Genomic DNA, 20,656 nt, shown 5'->3' with positions numbered 1-20,656 from the left:
CGGCCGTCATACGAAGACAGCGGCTCACTTGCCCGCCGCGCGGCGCGAGCGCAGGGCGCGTGTGGATGTGTGTGAGTGAGAGTGAGGGTGTGCCCGGGGCCGGCCGGAGGCGGACCCGTCGGGCGGCAGGTGGGTGCGGCCGGCGGGAGCCGGGACGGCGGCGGCGGCGGCAGCAGCAAGTGGTTGGGCTGTACGCATTTCCTTCCCTCCCACTCGGCCTCGGAGCACGCCAGCGGCGCCCACTGCGCAGCGTCCGCGGCTCCGCTCCGCGTCCCTTCCCTGCCGGCGCCTGCCGCTCCCTTCCCGGCCCGTCCATGTCCTTGCCCGTAGTGCTCCCGGGCTCCTGCTGCCCGGTGGCTGGGCTCTCAGGCGGGCCTCAGGCCGGGGGGCCGGGCGCCGTGCCGACCGCCGCCCAGGAGCCGCCGCTACCCCCGCTGCGGCCGCGCTGGCCCCGGGCGGTGTTGCAGCCCCCGGCGCGGCCTCGTTGTGCTGCGGCCGCCGCCGCCCCCGGGGTACTAACCACGCCGCCTGCTCTCTCCACTCGCCGGTCTGCCGCCGCCGCCGCCGCCGCCGCCCGCGGCTCCGCTCTGCTTCCCGCCCGCCCGCTGCTGTCGCTCGGGCTGCTGCAGCTGATCCTGGGCTGCTGCATGGTGGCGCTCAGTTTCGGGGCGCTGTCTCTGAGCAGCTCTCCGCAGGTGAAGAACTCGTGTCCGTTTTGGGCCGGCTCCTCGGTGAGTGCCGCACGCGCCCAGCTCGCGTCTGCGGGGCCACCCCCGGGGCAGGGGCGCTGGTTCGTCCCCTCCACTGGCCGTTGTTTGACTCCCTCCGTCCCCCGGGCTGCAGGTGGGGAGCACACCCTTAAATCCTGCTTAAGTTTTTGGAGTCACTGAGGCAGGAGAAAAAGTTTCCGAGACTGCCGAGTTTAGGGATGAACAAGTTTGCACCTGGGCATATCTGATCCTCGCAGGTTAAAGGGCTTTATTGCCACTGTCAGGTTAATAGAATAAAGGAAATATGTGCAACACTTTGGGAAATTGAAAGGATGGGGCGGAGAGGGGCAGGAAACGCCTTCAGCAATTGAATATTTACAGTATTGACGGCATCCGCGTTGGGAGGGCAGGGATTTTGGTGTGTTTTGTTTACGGAGGTTTGAACAGTGCCTGGCACATAGTAGGTGCACTTGTGGGATGGTTGAACTGACAGGTGGATGGGCGCACGTAATTTGTTTTATTCCTCATTAAGACCCACTTACATTTGAAATATATCTGCTATAGGATGGCTCCACTGTATTTGGGGACAATTCAGAAGGTAATGAGAGGGTGTAGGTAAAAGCGCGCCAGTACCTGGTCATTACAGCAGGGTCCTATGCCCCCTTCTGGGATCCTGGAGCCACGCAGTCTGCTGTGCAGTTTTAATTCTCAGAAACCCGAACCTGCCATTATCTGTGAGCTCGCCAAAGCTCCAGGAACGCGGGGCAGCTAGCTGGACATGTCTGTCTCGTCTGGGACCCGGCTCTGCCTCCTCCCTCCTTTCACCGGGAAGACAGATCTCGGCACAAAGGGTGCCCCGCCCTCAGAGAAAGGCTGCTGCAGACTGTGCCTTGTGGACACCCCAGCTTCCTAATAACTTCACAGTTCCCAAGATATCCAACCAGGTTGAGGGTCTTGGGAACAAATCTTTATGGGATGATTGTGGGAGGTGAATATTTAAAGTAAATATCCTTTCTATGAACTAACTAAAAGTAAAAGTCTGGCCATGGCCATAGTTTTTACTAAGATCTGTAATGAATGCATATTTCCAATGTGTAAAAACTGTCCTTTTGCAAGTACACATATACCCCAGATTCAAGATCAGATTTTAAGACTATAGGGAGAACTAATTTGAACCAAAAGTAATTGTTTGAATAAGAACATTAAGTTCCTCTAGCCCAGCCTGACATTTAATACTTAAACTGGTGCCAGTTTGCTCTCTTTTTGAAATACTTTGATGCTGGATAATCTTACTATGAGATAGTCTGCCCTGTCATGAGTGAAGTTCACAGTTTGGGCACCAGGTAAACACACTCTCAACCTCATTGCCCTGCCCCTGGGTTCTGCTGCTGGTCTCTGAGAGTAGGAATTAGATCCATTAAGCTCCCTAGTCTGCTTGCCAGACTAAATCCAGGCAAATGGTAGGTGCGTTTCATTTTTCTAAGTACCGTGGGCCGGGAATGAATCTTACATATATTTTTAGGGATTTGTTCTTTGTAAAACCATAATCTGTTGTCTCCTCAAAATAACTAGTTGAGGATTATTAAAAACTATTTCCCCCTTCTAATTAAAACCCCAAATAAGCTTTCTATTGTGAATTATTTCAGAGGCAAATGCACTTAGATGTCAAATGATTTGATAAAGTATAAAAAGGGTCGTCAGCTGGAAGATGGAGGCTGTGATCCCAGGGTCTGCTGGTTGGGTGTGTCCTGACTCCCACTCTGGTAATACTTAGCAGGACTGGGCAAACCGTAGCAAGGAGAGAATCAGTGATTCGGAATTGACAAGATCTGTTATTCTAAGTAGTAGTTTTTCCTCAAAACCCCACCCCCCAGGTCTATATGCAATCCTGTAACTTGGTTATTGTTTTTTTGTGTGTGTGTATGTGTGCTTTCTTTCTGAAGTTGACATTAGGATTTGTAAAGAAATAACAGAACCAAGAGATACTGCATCTACAGAACAACTAAATACAATTTTGAATAGGATAGCAATAGGTACGAAGATTCTCTTGGTGTTTCAGTGAAAAAAAAAAATTACCAGTAGCATGTATTTTGAATTTATGTATGTGAGACAAGTTGATTTGTTTTCATTGTGGAATATAGTATATTTACATAGAAATGATAACTTTCCAAGTGCAATTTAGAGAGCAAATTTCAAAGAATATTATGGGTTACAGTTCCTCAGTTTCAGTTATTTCCTTTTTGTGAAATGTAACGTATATGCAAAAAGGTGATAACCTTCAAAGTACGATTTATCAAGTGTTTATATAGGGAATTTCCAAGAATGTTATGGGCTACAGTACCATAATTTCAGTTACTTCTTTAATGTGAAATATAACATACATACAAAAAGGTTGTAACTTTCAAATTACAGTTGAACAAGTAGCTATATAGCAAATGTCAAAGAATGTTATGGGTTACAGTTCCACCATTTCAGTTCTTTCTTTCTAGCTATTCTAATACCCTAGCAACTAAGAAAAAGAAAATTGTATAGAGATTCAATATTCATAATCCTTTGTTAAATTTTACCTTGTCTGTTGCCACACTGTCCTCTAGTTTAATCACTTTTCTGATCTTCAGGTATTTCTAGGCAGTGACCACCCTAACTAGTTCATGTTGACTAGGGGAATCGACATTATGGGAAAAGAGGATGCAACTGGTTGATGTTCTTGAAGAGCTATTGCCTCTGGGTTTTGGGACTTAGCTGGCATAGGAGCTGTCTGGAGGATTTAAGTTTCTGAAGAATAAACTTAGTGAGTGAATTTTTTATGGCGTCTCAGATAAAGACCCACATATTCTTTAGAATTTTAGGGACTACTATTGACTTGGGCTTATCATACTGTGGTCATTTGGTATAATCTAGCTGGAGCTTGCTTAGGAGTAACCTCCAGGATAGCCTCTCAACTCTATTTGAAATCTCTTAGCCACTGAAACCTTATTTTGTTGCCTTCCTTTTCCCCATTTTGGTCAAGAAGGTATTCTCAACCTCTTGATGCCAGGGTCCGGCTCATTTCCAGAATCCATGTCCCATGTTGCCAGGGAGACTCATTCACCTAGGGGGTCCTGTCCTTCCTTCCTGGGCCCTGCGATTGGCCTCTGTGAATATTCTGATAGACTCTAGAAGGATGGGTATTCCAAGACACATAGGAATTAGACCCATCTGCTCCCTAGGCCATTTGTCAGATTAAATTCTCCTACTATTTTGAAGCAAACATATCACATCAAATCATTTCATCTGTAAATATTTCAATGTGTGTATTTTTTTAGCTTTTTATTTTGAAATAATGTCAAACTTACAGGACAGCTGCATGAATAATACAAAACCCATACAGAGTACTCCAACATACCCCCCACCTAAATACCTAGATTTATCAGCTTTTAACATTTTGCCACATTTGCAAAATCCTGCTATTTAGCCATCTATCTAGCTTTATTTATCTATTTGCTAAATATGTGAATGTGTATTGTTTATATCATGCTCCTTGAACCCTTAATACTTCATGTTTAAGAACAAGGATATTCATTTATGTAGCCACCTTAAGTGTAGCTATCTAGTTAAAATTGTGTGTATATTTTTAAAAAGAAGATATAATTACCTTAGAAAGAATACATAGAAGTGACCAGGAAGTTTTAAGGAGCCTCCTCCACTTTTTACATTTTATTGTGAAAATTTTAAGTCTTAACAAATGGAGAAAGAAGTGTCATGAATTCCTGTTTACCCATTCCCCGGCTTTGGCAGTTATCAACACACAGCCCCTGTATACCCAAACCCACTCCCTTCTCTTAGTACCTACTGGGTTATTTTAAGGCAAATCCCAGTCATTAAATATTTCAGTATGTATTTCTAAAAGAAAGGAGCTTAGTGACACTTATAATTATCACACTTAGCTAATTCAAAGACAGCTAAATTGAGGTTTCTCTGGAAAATGCTTAAAATTATGACTTGAGGACTATAGAAGATTTTAAAATATATATATTGAGATATAATTCACATACCATACAATTTATCCATTTAAAGTATACAATTCAGTGGTTTTTAGTAAATTCCCAGAGTTGTGCAACCATCACCATGATCAATTTTAGAACATTTTTGTCACCCCATAAGAAACTGCTGTCAGGCAACTATTGATTCATCTATTTTCTGTCTGTGAATTTGCCTATTCTGGACATTTTATATAATGGAATCACACAGTATGTGGTCGTTTTTGACTGGTTTCTTTTACTTAGTATGTTTCCAAGGTTCATCCATGTTGTAGCACGTATCAGTAATTCATTCCTTTTTATTGCCACATAATATTCCACTGTGTTTTCGTTTCCTTGGCTGCTCAAGCAAATACCACGAAATGGATTGGGTTAAACGATGGGAATTTATTAGTTCATAGTTTTGAGGCTAAGAGAAAGCCCAAATTAAGGTGTCATCAAGGCAATGCTTTCTTCCCAAAGACTAGCATTCTGAAGCTGGCTGCCAGCAATCCTTGGTCCTTGGCTCCTCTATCACATGGCAGTGCACATGGTGGTCTCTTCTAGCTTCTTCATTTTCTTTCCATTCCTTGAATTTCAGCTGCTTGCTTCCTTTAGCTTCTTCTCTATTTGTCTGAGGTTTGTTCTGTTTATAAAGGACTCCAGTAATAGGATTAAGATCCATCCTGGTCCACATCATAGCTGAAGTAACCTCATCCAAAGATCCTAGTTTAAATGGGTTCACACCCACAGGAATGGATTAAGTTTAAGAATGAGTTTTTCTGGGATATATACAGTTCCAAACCATCACTGTGGGTTTACCACAATTTATTTATGCACTCAGAAGTTTTGTTGGCATACGAAACTAGGTAGTTGAGTAGAAGTGCCAATTTAAGTCTAAAGTTACTTCAAACTCACATAGGAACACAGAAGGATATCCTCATATTTCAAGTTTTGAATGATCATTATAAGCCTTAGTCTGCTGTAGCAACTGGCGGGGCGTCTTTTGGCTTCAGTTAAACTTTTGCTTCTATATTTAATTCAAAATTACATCTTAGGAGCAAATATATTTATTTGAAAGGACTATTTTGTTAAATGCAGTATCTTTCAAGGATATTTTTCCAAACCTATCTTTGTAAAGTGTTCTCACCCTGAGCCTGAGATTTTTGAGGTTTCCTTCATTTGTCTGAACCTTGAAGGTAGATTTTATCTGTTTTGCTATATAGAGAAGGATTAACAAGTCCTGTAAATAATCTTTTTCCATACGTTGCATTCATTCTTTTCACAACTCGAAGGGAGCGTTTTTAATGTACTCTTTGTTTTCTGAGCACTCTGTGATCTTTTATTTTCTTCCTGGTACTCTTGGTTAATGACTCAGTATATTATTGCTACCACAGTTCCTGAAGCTAAGAGATTAGCCACCTTTAAAAAAAATCTGGAGTTTGACTGCAGGTGGGTGGCAGAGGGTTCTTGATCTCCTTATTCAGGCTTTACTGTCCTGGCTCTCGATTTGGGGGTGCATTTTTTTTTTTTTTTTTTTGTGGTCTCTTTTTTTTTTTTTTTTTTTTTATTAAATTCAGTTTTATTGAAATACATTCACACATCATACAATCATCCATGATATACAATCCACTGTCCACAGTATGATAACATAGTTATGCGTTCATCACCACAATCTATCTCTGAACATTTTCCTTACATCAGAAAGAACCAGAACAAGAATAAAAAATAAAAGTGAAAAAAGAACACCCAAATCATCCCCTCATCCCACCCCATTTGTCCTTTAGTTTTTATCCCCATTCCTCCACTCATCCATACACTAGATAAAGGGGGTGTGATCCACAAGGTCTTCACAATCACACTGTCACTTGGGGGTGCATTTAGTTAATACTAATTAGATTCCCCTGGGGTCATGGGTGACCCATGATCACAATGCATTAGGTTTAATTAAAGAGTAGAGAGAGTTGCATTGGTTTGTCTCTCCTAATTCAAAAAACAAAATTCCTGATTTTGATGACATAAGATCCTTGTGAAATATTTCAAGCAAGTGGTAGAGAATCAATTGTTTTTTGTTATTCTCTGGCAGCCCTTGTATCTCTTATCAACTGCACACATTCATGTTCTGCTTTTAGTCACTGACCTGAACGTACTACCATCCCTGTCTTAATTCTGTGATTCTTTGGCAAGATTTAATTTTCTTATAAAGAGATAGACATTGGTGAACCTTCTGGTAAATCTTTTTTAAAAAAATTATAATGACTAAACAAAAAAAGAAAGAACATCCCAAGGGAGAAACTAATACAAAAATTCTGAAGTCTCTACCAGTTAAGCAACAGTAAATATTTTTTTCTATCATAATCATCAGATATTACTTTACTATTTAAGGGATATTTTAAATATAATTTTTTGATGAATTTTAGTGATTGTCTTTGGTCCTTTATTTTACATCCCAACAGCATCACATTTCTGAGTTCTGTACCTTGGGTAAGTTATGAGCCTCTCTGGGCACCACTTACTCATCTGTACAATGGGTGGAGTGATTCTTGCCTGAGGATTTGTTATGTAATTAGAGAACAGACAGGAGTCTGCTTAGCTGCTGGACCCTAGGACCAGGCCTGGAACATACTAGAACCTCAATGTTTTTAAAACACTTAGGCAATATTAATCACAGTGAAGTGAACAGGGCATTTTTGCAAGAAGTTCTGGTAATCGGAATATATACGACTTCATTAGTAATGTCCAGTTGCCCACTTCCTCAGTTTCTTGAATGAGTCATGTTAGATGGGTAGAGAAGAATGATTTATACCACTATTTTTTTTTTTTTTTTGCCAGTGTAAGAGCTATATGGTAAGATAGGTTGATATAGAAACAAATGTTGAGAGTTTTGATAAATTATTCTGTGCTTGTTTACAACGTGGTTCTTTTCATCTCTGTATTTGGATACAGCTGCTTTTGACCAATGATCCAGAACATTTTTGCTTGAAGGTATGTTAATGGATTAGCAAAGGAAAATAGGGCAGTAGAATTATAAGCTTTTGATCATAATTTTAAAATTCTAAGCTGAAAAATTAAGCACATTAACCATTTATGGTGGGTAACAATGATTCCTGCCTGGTGTTTCTCAGAGTCTGTCTTTGAGATATCAGAAGAAAAGAAAGGCCTCTGCTTTTTCCTGTAAGTTACGAAAAATGGATTACAAGTGAGTAAAACCAGAACTGTGATAAATCTCATTATAATAATATAGAGATAATTTGATGTTAGAAAATATGTTCTTGCCTGTTCATTTAAGGCAAGTTGCATCTTGCACAGGGTAGAAAGAAGGCTTGGTAGAGTTGCTTTTTACTGCTGGTATACTCTTTTGGGAAGCACAGGTGGTGAAAAAAAATGTGTTGGGGCTTACTAGTCATCTCTGAGCAAGTTGGTCTCCTATTTCCGATCTCCATTCATTCATTCATTCCTGCCATGACTGAGTGCTTTCTTGGTACATGAGCGTATACTCCCATGTCCAAGCCCTCTTGAGATTGCCCAGAAAAAATAATTAAAGTAATAATGTTATGATAAAAAGGCTGTCATGAAAGACAATTGTTAAGGAAACTTCTTGACTCGTTTCTGACGGAGCTCCACCTACTGCTGCCTGAGGAAGGTAGAAGCAGTGAATATTCTGCCTCATTTTCCTTCTTTCCCCATTTGTGCTGAAGTGTGAGCATCCTAACCCGAAGTCTTGAGCTCTTAAAAACAACAGCTCCTATTTGGAACTGGAATATAGTTTCTTACAGCATCCCAGTTAAGACGCGTAGTTTCCAAAAATCCTGTGGGGATTTAACTTGAGTTTGTGCTGAATCTACAAAGGAATTCAGAAGAAAATGACATTTTTAAATATTTATCTTCAGATCCATGAATATGGTGTATCTCTTGATTTATTTGGGTCTTCATTTAATATTGCTTAATAAGCTTTATACACATCCCCCTCCACCAAGGTCTTAATTATTTCCACCATATGCATTTTGAGATTATTGGTATTTCTCATGTTATTTTACATATTTAAAACTTATATTTTCTATCATTTGTTGTTAATGTATACAAACGTAATGCCCCCCCCACCCCAAACAAAGAAAGATAGTTTAGTTCTTTTGTTCCAGGAATGATTCATGTGAAATGACAAGTGTAACTGTCATAATCTATTAAAATACAAAATATAAATGCCTTTCAGCTAGCAACCCCACTTCTGGGACTTTATCCAACAAAATGAAAATGCTTCTATTTAAGGATATATGTATGTAGATGGTTATTGCAGCATCATTTATGAGGGCAAAAAAACTGGAAACAGAGTGAATGTCCATGAATATGGATATGATCGAATACAATAGGCTACAGAATACAAATGGAATATTATGTAGCCATTAAACTGAAATGAATTAGAGCTATTTCAGTTGACATGGAGAAATTTCATAAGGTAATTTATTGAGTGAAAGCTAAGAGGCAGAAAGGTATATTTTTTACGATCCAGTTATTGTAAAAAAGTATACTCCCCGTGTGTGTATATATATATAAACATGCACATATGTGGTTGTAGTGATAAGACTTTAGAGGGAAAAATGTACATATGTAAAATATGAAAACATACTAAATTGCTAACAAGAAGGAGGTTGAAATGAGTTGGCTGGGTGGGGGAGGCAGGAAGTATAACTTAGGCCTGACACGATTTTTCTGGGCATTTGTGGGCTGGTCTGGACACTTCGCTGTAACAATATCTTAATGGTAAAAATGTGTTTCAGAAAACTGAACCAAAAGGTACATCAAGTATTAATGGAGACCAATGGCATAAATATCAAATACTGATTGATGATTCAAATCATATTTATATTTTACTGAAGTGGGTAGTATGTGTTTCTCTCCAGGACAGTCAAATTTTTAATTATGTTTTTACAGATAGCTTGTATTTCTTCTGCAAGGTCCACTAGGTAGCAGACTGGGTAGGCAGGGTAGCATGCATGCATGCATACACACACACAGATGTATACACACACATGTACCCAGATGCACACAACCATGCACACACATGAATTTACATGCACAGAAGCACATACATGCACACATATGCACATTACCCAGATGTGCACACATGTGAACACTTGTGCACATATATGCATGTAAACACACATGCATACACACACTCAAGCATACCTGTTTGTGCACAGTACCTAGGGTAGAGCCAGCACTGGATTCCAAGGTAATCCTTTTGAGCTAGAAGAACCCCTGGAGATGATTTCTTCCAGTGACCATATATCTAAGGAAGTCAGAGTGTGAACCAGAAGAGTGAAATGACTGGACCAAGGCCTCATAATTATTTAGAAGCAGAGTGGGGAGCCTGAAACCCAGGGTCCCATGGATTTAGTCCCAGTTTCTAAAGATGCAGCCCACACACTCAAGACCAGCCTTACATGTGCTGAGTGTTTCCAGCCAGAAATAGTTGAGGAGAAAACATCCCACTGAATTTAAGATGGTTGCTAGGATATAGTGCTGGTTGGCAGGCAGCTGGTAGTATTTTAAACATAGATGGTGTTTTAGTTTGCCAGGGCTGCTAAAACAAATACCACACAAACAATAGGAATTTATTGACTCACAGTTTTAGAGGTTAGAAGTCCAAAATCAAGGTGTTGGCAGGGCCCTGCTTCCTCTGAAATCTGTAGGATTGCTGGCAATCCTTGTCTCAGTCCCTGCCTCCATTGCATGGAACCTTTCTCCCTGTCAGTTTCCTCCTCCCTGTGTCCTAATTTCCTCTGCTTATGAAAACTCTAGTCATACTGTATTAAGGCCCACTCCAATTTGGTTTAGCCTCATTTTAACTAATATGCTCTTCAAAGATCCCATTGGGCACACGTCCATAGGACTGGGAATTAGGCCTTGACATACCTTTGTGGGGGACACAATTCAATTCATCACCAATGAGATACAAATAAATGGTGGCCCACCTGCCCATACATAGTTTTGGTCCTTGATATAAGTGGGTAGACTTGTCCTCCGTTGGGTTTATGCTATGGAATGATTAACTCTACCAGTGAGACTGGAGAATATTGCATGCAGGCCTGTGTACTTCAAATTTAAAGTAACATTATAAAATCCTAACTTATTTGTAGTTAATAAACAGTCATTGTGAATTGGTGCATTTGAGGGATTCAGGCAAGAAAAAGTGTTCATGAAAGAAAATCCAAACTACATTCAGCAAATGTTTGTTATCACACAAAAGTAAATGTGCTCGAATACCATCTGAATGTCCCTGGGGCTGAATAATTATTTTGATTATTCTTTCCTAACTACTTAGAGAACTGTGTTACCCAGATGGCTGACATTGGTTTCCAGTTTATGTTTTGGAAAAATGCTGATTCCTGTTAGTGAGAACTTTAGCTTGGTGTTCATTGAAGTGTTATTTTGCAAAATGGTATCTTTCTCGCTGTAGACCCTCCTTCTTTGTAGAATAAATGCTCTGGAACACTTACTGGTTGTCAACCATGTACCAGGCACTGAGCTGGGAGGTGGGGATTCAAAGAGAGACATGACAGGAGTTCACAGTTAGTGCAGGAGATAGAGATGGACCTTGCCAATCATTACAATAGAAAAAAAGAGTTTTTACAAAAAAGTTATGCAGATGGATTCTAAGAGTGTGGGGTGGGGGTGGGGGTACATGAAGCTTTCTAATAAGAAGTGTGTTTTGGTTGGGGCCTTGATAGATGTGTAGGAGTTCCCAGGCAGATAGGAGGAAAGTTGGAAGGAGAGGGCCTCACAGCAAAGAGACGTGCATAGCTCAGAATATCTAGAGCCTGGCTCTAGGAAGCAGATGTGCTGGGAAGGAAGGTTTGTGGTGGGAGGGGCAGGAGTGCATGAAAAGCAGGCTAGGGAAGTGGGCAGGGGCAGATCCCAAGTGGCAGGTTTCCTATTCCAGGATTTTTCTTCTTGTCTCATAAGGGACAGGGAACCCCCCCCCCCCCCCCCCCCACTTCGCCACTGAAGGGAGGGATATGGCTAGATGTGCATTTTCCTGGGTTGACTCTGGCAACACAACGGATGTTACTGGGGACAGGGAGCCTGGATTGGACATACTGATGCCTTCACTGACTGAAAGGGCCAGCTAATTTCTGCTTCTGTGTTCTTAATTGAAGTTGGGGAAAAAATGTACACAGTCAATAAAAATGCTTTGGGGCTTGGGTGAAAAAGGGTAGTCCACATTCCACAACCACCTGGTCTACCAGGGCTTATGTGACCAGCAGGAATATTGAATATTTGTTTCAGAATGCTTTGAAATTTCAGTACCTTAAAAATGTATGCTTTAGAGGCTGGGGATTAGTTTAATGGAATTACTCCATCTTCTAGATTTATGATACTGTTTATTCTTACAGGTGATACTCTCTGGAATCATAGGATTAACAACTTGGAAAAGACCTATGATACTCCTGGTAGGTTGTGATCTTATAAATTCTTAGTCTTTGTAAAATGTGCTATGTATGAAGCCTGTCTAAATAAAGCATTGAAGAAGTGCTTAATCAACAATGGGCAATATTGGAAGTCAGATGTTACATATTCTCGTAACAATAAAGTTGATGATTTTACCTGTTTTCTGATTCACTTTAAGCTTCCCATTTACCTCATGCTATACATGTGTTTCTAGTTCCAGGCCCATCCTAAAGATATACTTTTAAAAAATGGTTTACTATGGAAATTTGTACACACATACAAAGGTGGGGAGAATAATATAATGAACTCCCTGGGCCCATCATTTGACTTCAACAGTTATCAACTGATGCCAACCTTGTTTAGCTGTGCTCTTCTCACCTGCTATCCCCCACTGCTCTATCACCCCCCTACCCCATTTGCTCTTTTTTCCTCCATCTTCTTTTCAAGCATATCTCAGGTATATCATTTCTGAATATACGCTTTTTAAATTGTGATAATGTTTTGTTTTGTTTTGGTTGGACAACTTCAGAATTTTGAGGCTTAGATTTGCTATACTGTCTTTTTATTGCACAAATATGTTTTCTTGATAATATAGACATATGTTGATGACTTCATCCTTTGTTTTTTTTTTAATTGAGGTAAAATTCATATAACATGAAATTAATCATTTTAAAGTATACAATTCAGTAGCATTTAGTACCTTTACAATGTTCATCCTTTGTTTCTATTGCTGTGTCATTTCGATTTGGGGAATACTGGAAAAGGTAGATAATTAGCAATGGAGCTGACAAGTTTCAAGGATAAAATAAAGGGTCTAGAAAATTCAATTTACTCTAAATGTTTGAGAATTGAAGTATCCTGAAATTTTTTTTTTCTTTGTAGCACCTTTTCTCTTGATTTTTCTGGATCTTCCTTGAAATGGGTTTAAATAATTTTTCTGAGGTCTTTTTTTTATGTAAGCTAGCAGTTCGTCTTAAACAGACCACTGTTTACTAGGCAATGCTTAATAAATACAAAACAACCTAAATTCTTAAATACAAGGAGAAGCACATTGAGGAATCTTTGTATGTCAGAAAAATGGAACCCATTACAATGTTGATGGTCTTGAAAAACGAAACTAAAGTAAAGTGTTTTCAGGCCTGCAAGAAAATGTTGGCAACATTTGCAAGTCCATCCATTGAAAATTTTTAATATTTAAACTTTGATTTTTAGTTAAATTACATTTTAATTTTATTCTCAATATTATACTTAATAGTAAAACCTTTAGTATTTCTGGAAGGAGTACATTATCAATGCAGTATTTTAGTATATTAGATATCAGAGTAGGGGAAAATGAGGCTATAGATGAGTTTTATGGCATGTGTTATGAATGGATGAGGTTTGTTTCGCAACAACTTTCTAGGTTCACAGTCTCTTTGCAGAATATTGTTGGATGTATTCAGTGTTTACACTAATATGTAGTTATAGGATTTACCTTTGCACTGGGTTTTTCCATCAGGTCACTATTAAAATGCTCAATGGTACAAACCTTAAGTATTAAAATTGACTATAAGAAAACCTCTCATGCTGTTTGTACATTTAGAATTTCCAATGGTAAAGAGAATATGAGCACATATTCTAGATAGTGTTTTCTTTTGGAAAGGTGCCATATGTTTATTATGTGAGCTTAGGCAACTTTATTTGAAAATGATCCTAATAAAAATTTTACTTTATTACATACCTTGAAGTTTATTTCTCATCTTTGTTGGTGAGCATGTGTACTTTTTCACAAGTTGTAATCAGTGTATACATACTATGGTATGCTCTGCTTTTTGTGTTTAAAATTAAGTTTTAAGTTAATATTAGTTAATATTGGGTTTCCATGTATGAGGAGTCCACATGTCTAGCCCTTAAAATCTCTATGTAGCATTCTGTCATATTTCTTTGTTGCCAACAGTTATTACCCTGTTGTTGGACATTTGAACTTCTGTATTACGATTGTTATGAATTATGTGTTTAGAAAGTCATAGAAATTATTTTGAAATGTTAATTAATATTGATTTAAAAAGAAGAGTTTCTTAGGGCTGCTATAACAAATGGTCATGAACTTGATGTCTTAATGCAACAGAAGTTTATTCTTTCCCAACTCTGGAGGCCAAAAGTTAGAAATCCAGGTATTGGCACAGGTGGTTCCTTCTGGAGGCTCTGAGGGAGAATGCGTTTGATGGCTCCCTCCTCCTCCTGCTGGCTGTTTTCAGTCTTAGTGATCTCTGGCTTGTAGACTCATCACTCACGTCTCTGCTTCTGTCTTCACATGGCATTCCCTTTTGTGTGCCTCTGTGTCTTCTTTCTGTCTCTTGTAAGAACACTTGCCATTTGATTTAGGCCCCACCTCCAGATCTTTACCTTAATTCCATCTGCAAAGACCCTTATTTCAAATCAGGTCACATTCTGAGGTTTCAGGTGGACATATCTTTCGAGGACCACTATTCAACCCACTAGAAAGATGAATTAAGTTTTAGTAATTAGTCATACAAGGGAAAACTTTGTGAGTATACCGACAGAAAATTTGAGCCTTCATTGACGTAAATGGAAAGTCCTCAGTTTACAGGCATCTTAATAGTATACCATTAAAACCTGTGCCAAATGTTTTGTTATGTTAAAAATGAAATCATCCTGTGACAGAGAGAAAGAAACTGCATGTGCCAGTTAGACACTTGGAGGTTCGCATCCTAGCTCATCTCCTTAAGAGCTGTGTGATTGTGGGCAAGCTCTTAACTTTTCTGGGCCTAGTATTCTTCTCTGTATAGGGTGGGATAATCTCGTGACATCAGGGGGTGGCTCTATTCCCCCCATAATGGATATTTTCCTTTTTTTGGCTTTTCCTTCTTGAATTTAGGGAATGTACCATTGGATTATTTTTGGTGGGGGTCTGACTTCCCTTAGAGAAACCAGAAGGACCCTGTCAATCTGTGTTCTCGCAGACCTAGGTCTGATTGGTCCCTTCTGGCTGCTCTATCCACAGAGCACCATCTCACTCTTCTTACACAGATGTGGGACTTTCTGCCCCTGTTTTTTTTTTTTTTTTCCCCCTTTTGCTTGGCTGGCTCCTTCTCTTCTGGATGTCCGCTTAGCAGTCACCTCTGGAGAGAGACTTTCCCTGAATTTATTGGCTTCACCAGACTCACAATGTCTGTAATTAGCCTATACACATTTTTAAAAAACTATCTGTTACTTGTCTCCCCCAGTAGATCCTCGGTTCAGTGAGGCAGGGGTCTTGTCTTGTCTTCTTTCCTCTGTGTCCCCAGGGCAAATGTGCTCAATGCACACCTGTTGTTGACTATGGAATTAATTTGGAAGCCAATAAACAATTTAGGTCATAGGCAAATTCTAGAATTTTCTCTTTTGTCTTAAGTTTCTCTCACTTGCTTTTGGTCTCTATGTCATTATATTCATCTCCTTTTAACTTCAGGTTGGTTAGGGACCATTTTGATGGTGGAAGTTGGGAGGAAGCTGATCTTTGTCAGGGCCCCTTGAGAGAGAAGCTGTCCTCATTTTGAGTTGTAGGGCGTGCACCAGTCTAGAACACTTGAATACTCCTTAAGAACCATTTACATTTGTGCCCTCTCTTTTGTGATTGTTTCAGTGATTACATCAGGTTTTTACTGGGTTGAACAAAGAAGGGTCAGTTTGACCTAGTTCCTTTAAACTCAAGTTTTCATGGAAACTAGGAATTGGAAACTTCTATTCACTAGGTCTACTTCCTTATGCTGATAAAATTCTCAAGTGTTCAAAACAAAAATAATAATATTGGAAAATAGATTGTAAATATTTGTAACTATTTTCAGCTATGACTAAGATTAAGCTAGGGGTGTGTGCACATGTTTGTGTGTGTGTGGGTGCATATGTGAGTGTTTGAGTTTTGTATTATAGGTGTGTGTTTTCCATAAAGAGCAAACATTTTTCATTTTTAAAGAATGTTCTTATTTCTTCTAGACATCATTCCTTTTTCATTCTAATAAGATGTTTTACAAGTGTTTGGAAATCAAAGACTCAACTCTGGAAATGACCTCAAAGATTGACTTGTCTATACACCTTATTTTATAGTTCAACAACTGAATGAATTGTCTTAGTCAGATGCTTCTCTTTGGTGATGCATTTGGTTAAGAACAGCCACTGTGAACTCCTAGCCAGGCTCTCTGCCTATAATTTTGTTTGCTTATAAAATGGCGATTTGAGCTATTGTTATTTGTTTTTTTTTTTGGCTCAGTTTGGAACAGATGGAATTAATATGACCTCAAAACTGATAAAAAGAGAGCTTTGTTCTTGAGCATCAGGAACGAATATTCTTCCCCAGTGATGTTCTTGGGTCACATGTGGATTATTCCCAACTTCAGGTCCTGTTGACTTGCACTGCAGACCAAGAATAGAAGAAGGCAAATAAATTGGCTATTTTAAAAATAACCTGTCAGTTTCTCTTCTAACTTCAAGATTATAATATTTATGGTAAAGCCATAAAGAGACTGAAAAATGGCTTAAGTAAGATACACATAATTTTTCCCCCTCATCTAACAGTTAAACAGGTTAGGTTGAAAAGATAGATCTACTTTACAGAGCCATTCAAGAATCCAAGTTCTTTCCATCTTATTGTGTGTGATGGAGAGTCATAGAACACCCAGATCCTTTGTTGAAAGTGATTGAGGAATTACCCTCACCAGGCAGTCAGAAATAGTTTTAGATGGGTGGTCTTTTCTATTCTGATGATATGAAGCACCAGGGAGGTCCAAATATCCCTGTGCAGTTTAGGAATCTATGTGTTTATAAAATGAGCCCTGAAGTGCTTTAGCTTTGTGCAGTCTAGTTCTTTAAAATATATTTCTTGGCTGTCAATAATTTGGGATGAACTCTGAATTGCTAGTTCAAGAAGCCTTCAATTTAATGCTGACACTTTACCACTAATTATCTGGTGAGCTTTGGGAAATCTCTGAGTCTTGGTTTCTGAATCTATAAAATGAGTGGCTTAAATCAGAATGATCTTTTCAGATTCCTTCTAGTTCTCATATTATACGTTTCCAGAATCCTGTTTTGTTACCTTGATGGTGTTATCATTTTAAATGGGCATTTTCAACAGGTTATTATAAATGCCCTGTGTGTAAACTGAATTATTACAATTATTTCACTCTGTTTTTATAAGGCATAAAAATGGACATCTGTTCTCACTCTTCAGAATTATTAATCACACTCTCTTGCATGTTTATAATGCTTATCAGTTTACAAGTTTCTTTCATATATCTTTTCTTATGTGATATAACTTGTAGGTATTATTCATATTTTATAGTTAAGGGAACAGGAACATGGCATTGTCTACTCACGTACAGATGAACTATTATTAGAAAGAACCCAGGGGCTTTGACTCCTAGTCCAGTCTTTTTTTTTTTTTCTATATCATTCTGCCACCTCCTCCTTTTAACAAATTAGTGGGCACTTCCCTGCTGCCAACAATGTTTTTTTTGTGTATGTGTATAAGTTGAATAACTTTAATTTCTTATTTGTGACTATCCAGTTCTTTTTCAAGTTCTAAAATGGTGAATGTTTCAGGAATTTTGTCCTTCCCTCAAGAGAACTAGAGGCAGAATGAACAGGGCATCAGAAGGTCCACTTTTGAGTGTTCGTCCTATCACTTTCAATCAATGAATAGTCAAGAAAGTTATCTAATCAGTTTCCTCATCTGTAAATTGGGAGTGCCTCTGTCCCTCAGAATTGTAGTGAGAAACAGAAGACATAAATGCAGGTTGAAAATGTAAAACAGGATCTAAGGCCAGACAATCATATTATTAATTATTGTTTATCATCCATTAAGAAAATGTGCAAGAGAAAATTTGATCTCTAGGTTTGGTGTGTCAGTAAGTTGTGAAGGCATCCTGGGATGGTTTGGGGTTTATTTGGGACCACAATGGGTTTAGTCTGTTGCCAACAGAGCTTTTATTTTTCTCTTCTTTTCACCCACTCCCAGGAACTATGCATTGAATAAGAACCCAGGATCCTCAGAAATTGAAAGTATCTGGGAGGTCTGTCTCTTGGCAAATCAAGATCTGGCCAGTAATTTGTTTTGCAGACTAACCTAAGTCAATTTGAGTATGCACTAATTAGCAAATTTAATTTGGTAGCAACAAGTAATTAACAAAATTTAGAAGTAAGAAAGGGTTATAAACTGTCTCCCTGACAACCTTCCTGCCAGGTAATTTGTTATAATTACAGTGAGTTTGAGGCCAAATTCTATACATGCAATCACTTATTAGTAAACAGACAGAAAAATCGTTCACCCACTCTGTTCTCTAAGCTTGAAGGATAGAAAGCTGGGAATTTTATTGAGATTAACAGAACACAGTATGTGAGCGATTTTTGCCTCTATTTTGTTACATCTACCTATCTTGAATGTCACTGTTGATTCCCTGAAAAACCTGTTGATCAAGCAAAGCTAAGTTTATTAGGCCTACTATGGTAAGGGAGAATACCTCATTGACAGTAGTTCTCAGAAGGGGTAAGTCAAGGGTTTTTTTTATAGGATTTTAGGGCTTGGGCTGAGTGATTTTAAGGTGAGTCAAGACAGAGAACTGGCTGGGATTGAGCAGAGTTTATGGAGTAGCTTTGGATTGGAGAACACATGGAGGGGAGGGTCTGGAAGTTGGGCTTGATGAGTAAGTTGTAAGTCTTGATAAACTATTTTAGTTGATTCACAATCTTATCTTTGAGGAACAAGTATTTCCTAGAGAAAGTAGCTAAGTTGTTTTTGCTTATTCTCAGTATTGTTTAACATAGGATCAGAAAAATATGCCTGGACCCAGAACTGATTAACACAGGAATAGGAAATTATGTTCATTTTAGTTCTTGCCACAAATTTCATCGAGAACCCATTTTTAACATCCATTGTGCTAATTAAATAAGCTAATAATTTCATCAATGACAAAACATTTCCATATTCACTATGTTAATTTAACAAAGTCACTTAGATGTTGTTGGGAGATAAAGATGAGGGAAGCAGCCTGTGGTATGGCTTTTCTCATAAACGCCGGCTGACCACCTTGGAATATGAATTCCTGATTGTTTTTAAGGTATAGCTTGGACCAGCCAGATACATGTAATATCACATTGTCTGTGCTGAAGTATTTTAAAGGGCTTGACAGACCCACTCTAGTGGTATGTGTGTATCTGGGATGTGGAAGGGAGGCTTCTGACCAGGCCAACTGGGCCCAGCAGATGGTGGTCAGTTTCTGAACGTGACTATAAGAAAACCACATGAACTATGAATGATTTGGGGCAACAGGGAGGACCACTTTGAATTGGGGTACATCTTAAAATAGATGCATGTGACAGTCATGTAAAAAGTTGCAGAATAATATATATGGCCCCATTTGTGTTTAAAGAATACCTGGGAAATCAAATACATGTATTGTTAGTTACATGGAAAATTTCTGAAAAGTCATGAAAGAAAGTGTTAGGAGTGGTCACGTCTGTTGAGTGGAAATGGGAATGGGGAGGAGGGAGACTTTCACTTGCCAATTTATGTCTGGAGAGGACATGTGTTGTGTCAGAGAAGAAGAGATTGTTTTAGTTTAGTTATGTTTGGTTTGGTTTTTGGCTGCCCACTATCTGCAGTATCTGAACTCACTCTTTTTTGGAGGGTTGGCATATCTGCCTTTGTGTGAGTCTTGGTGAGAGGCAGGGAGGGCCCCACCTCCAGCTTTGGAAGCTGAGGAGGCCAGATGCTTCCTCTTTTGAATGCCAGCAACCAGGGTGTAAGCCCATGACCTTGGCCCACTGAGGCTCTTGCCCTGGACTTGGAAGCTAGGTTGGTGCTGCAGAGGAGCAGGGGCAGCTTAGGATTCACTAGTGGTATCCAAGGGTGACCACAACTGACCTGGCTTTCCTGGGGCCTGACCTTGGTAGAGGTTCCAGCACCCAGCTTCCCTTGGCTCCTTCTTGGGGGACAGAGCCAGTTCATGTAGATTCTGTGAGCTACCTGATAGCTGTACAAGAAATTCCTTTTCTGTTTAAATAGCCTGAGTTGGTTTCTGTAGTTCATAATATAATCAAGGTCTCTGACTGCTGTAGGACCATGATTTTTCTTCTATGAATATTATCTTTGTAATTTTTTTAAAAAAATAATTAAAAAAATAAAAGGGATTCATTTGACACCTTTGGGTATGTATGGTAACTCAGTTGAAGAACAAGAAAGCCCAAGGGTGCTCAAGTTAGACTGATATATGGTGAGTGCTTGACATCTATGGGAAGTATTGTGGGTGGTAGTGGAATTGGATCTTACTAGCTGTAATTTCTCAACTAGGATACCAAAGAGTTGCCTTGTAAAGTTCTTTAATGACAGGGAAAAAATGATTTCTAAACAGGCATTGTATATTAGCAGGCATTCTGCAAACTGATGGCGGGGAAATAGAATAGTTTTTAGTAAGACCTGGGTTCTTAAGACCCAGCCTTACCACTAACTAGTTGTGTAATTGGGGT

General features: G+C 39.4%; 1 protein-coding gene across 2 annotated transcripts in view; it reads left to right on the top strand.

Annotated features, from left to right (window-relative positions):
* Positions 1-226: 226 nt before the first annotated feature.
* The window catches only part of FAM189A2 (family with sequence similarity 189 member A2), an 81,265-nt gene continuing 60,835 nt past the window's right edge, over positions 227-20,656 (top strand). For both annotated transcript variants that reach the window (XM_037798247.1, XM_037798246.1), the window contains exons 1-2: positions 227-731; positions 12,103-12,159. In XM_037798247.1, the coding sequence (XP_037654175.1) occupies positions 315-731; positions 12,103-12,159 (474 nt within the window). In that variant the 5' untranslated portion in view covers positions 227-314. The remainder of the gene's footprint in view (positions 732-12,102; positions 12,160-20,656) is intronic.

Source organism: Choloepus didactylus, chromosome 10 (assembly GCF_015220235.1).
Source record: "Choloepus didactylus isolate mChoDid1 chromosome 10, mChoDid1.pri, whole genome shotgun sequence".
Taxonomy (NCBI): Eukaryota; Metazoa; Chordata; class Mammalia; order Pilosa; family Megalonychidae; genus Choloepus; species Choloepus didactylus.
The sequence above is the reverse complement of the archived record's forward strand: the minus strand, read 5'-3'. Positions and strand labels throughout refer to the sequence as shown.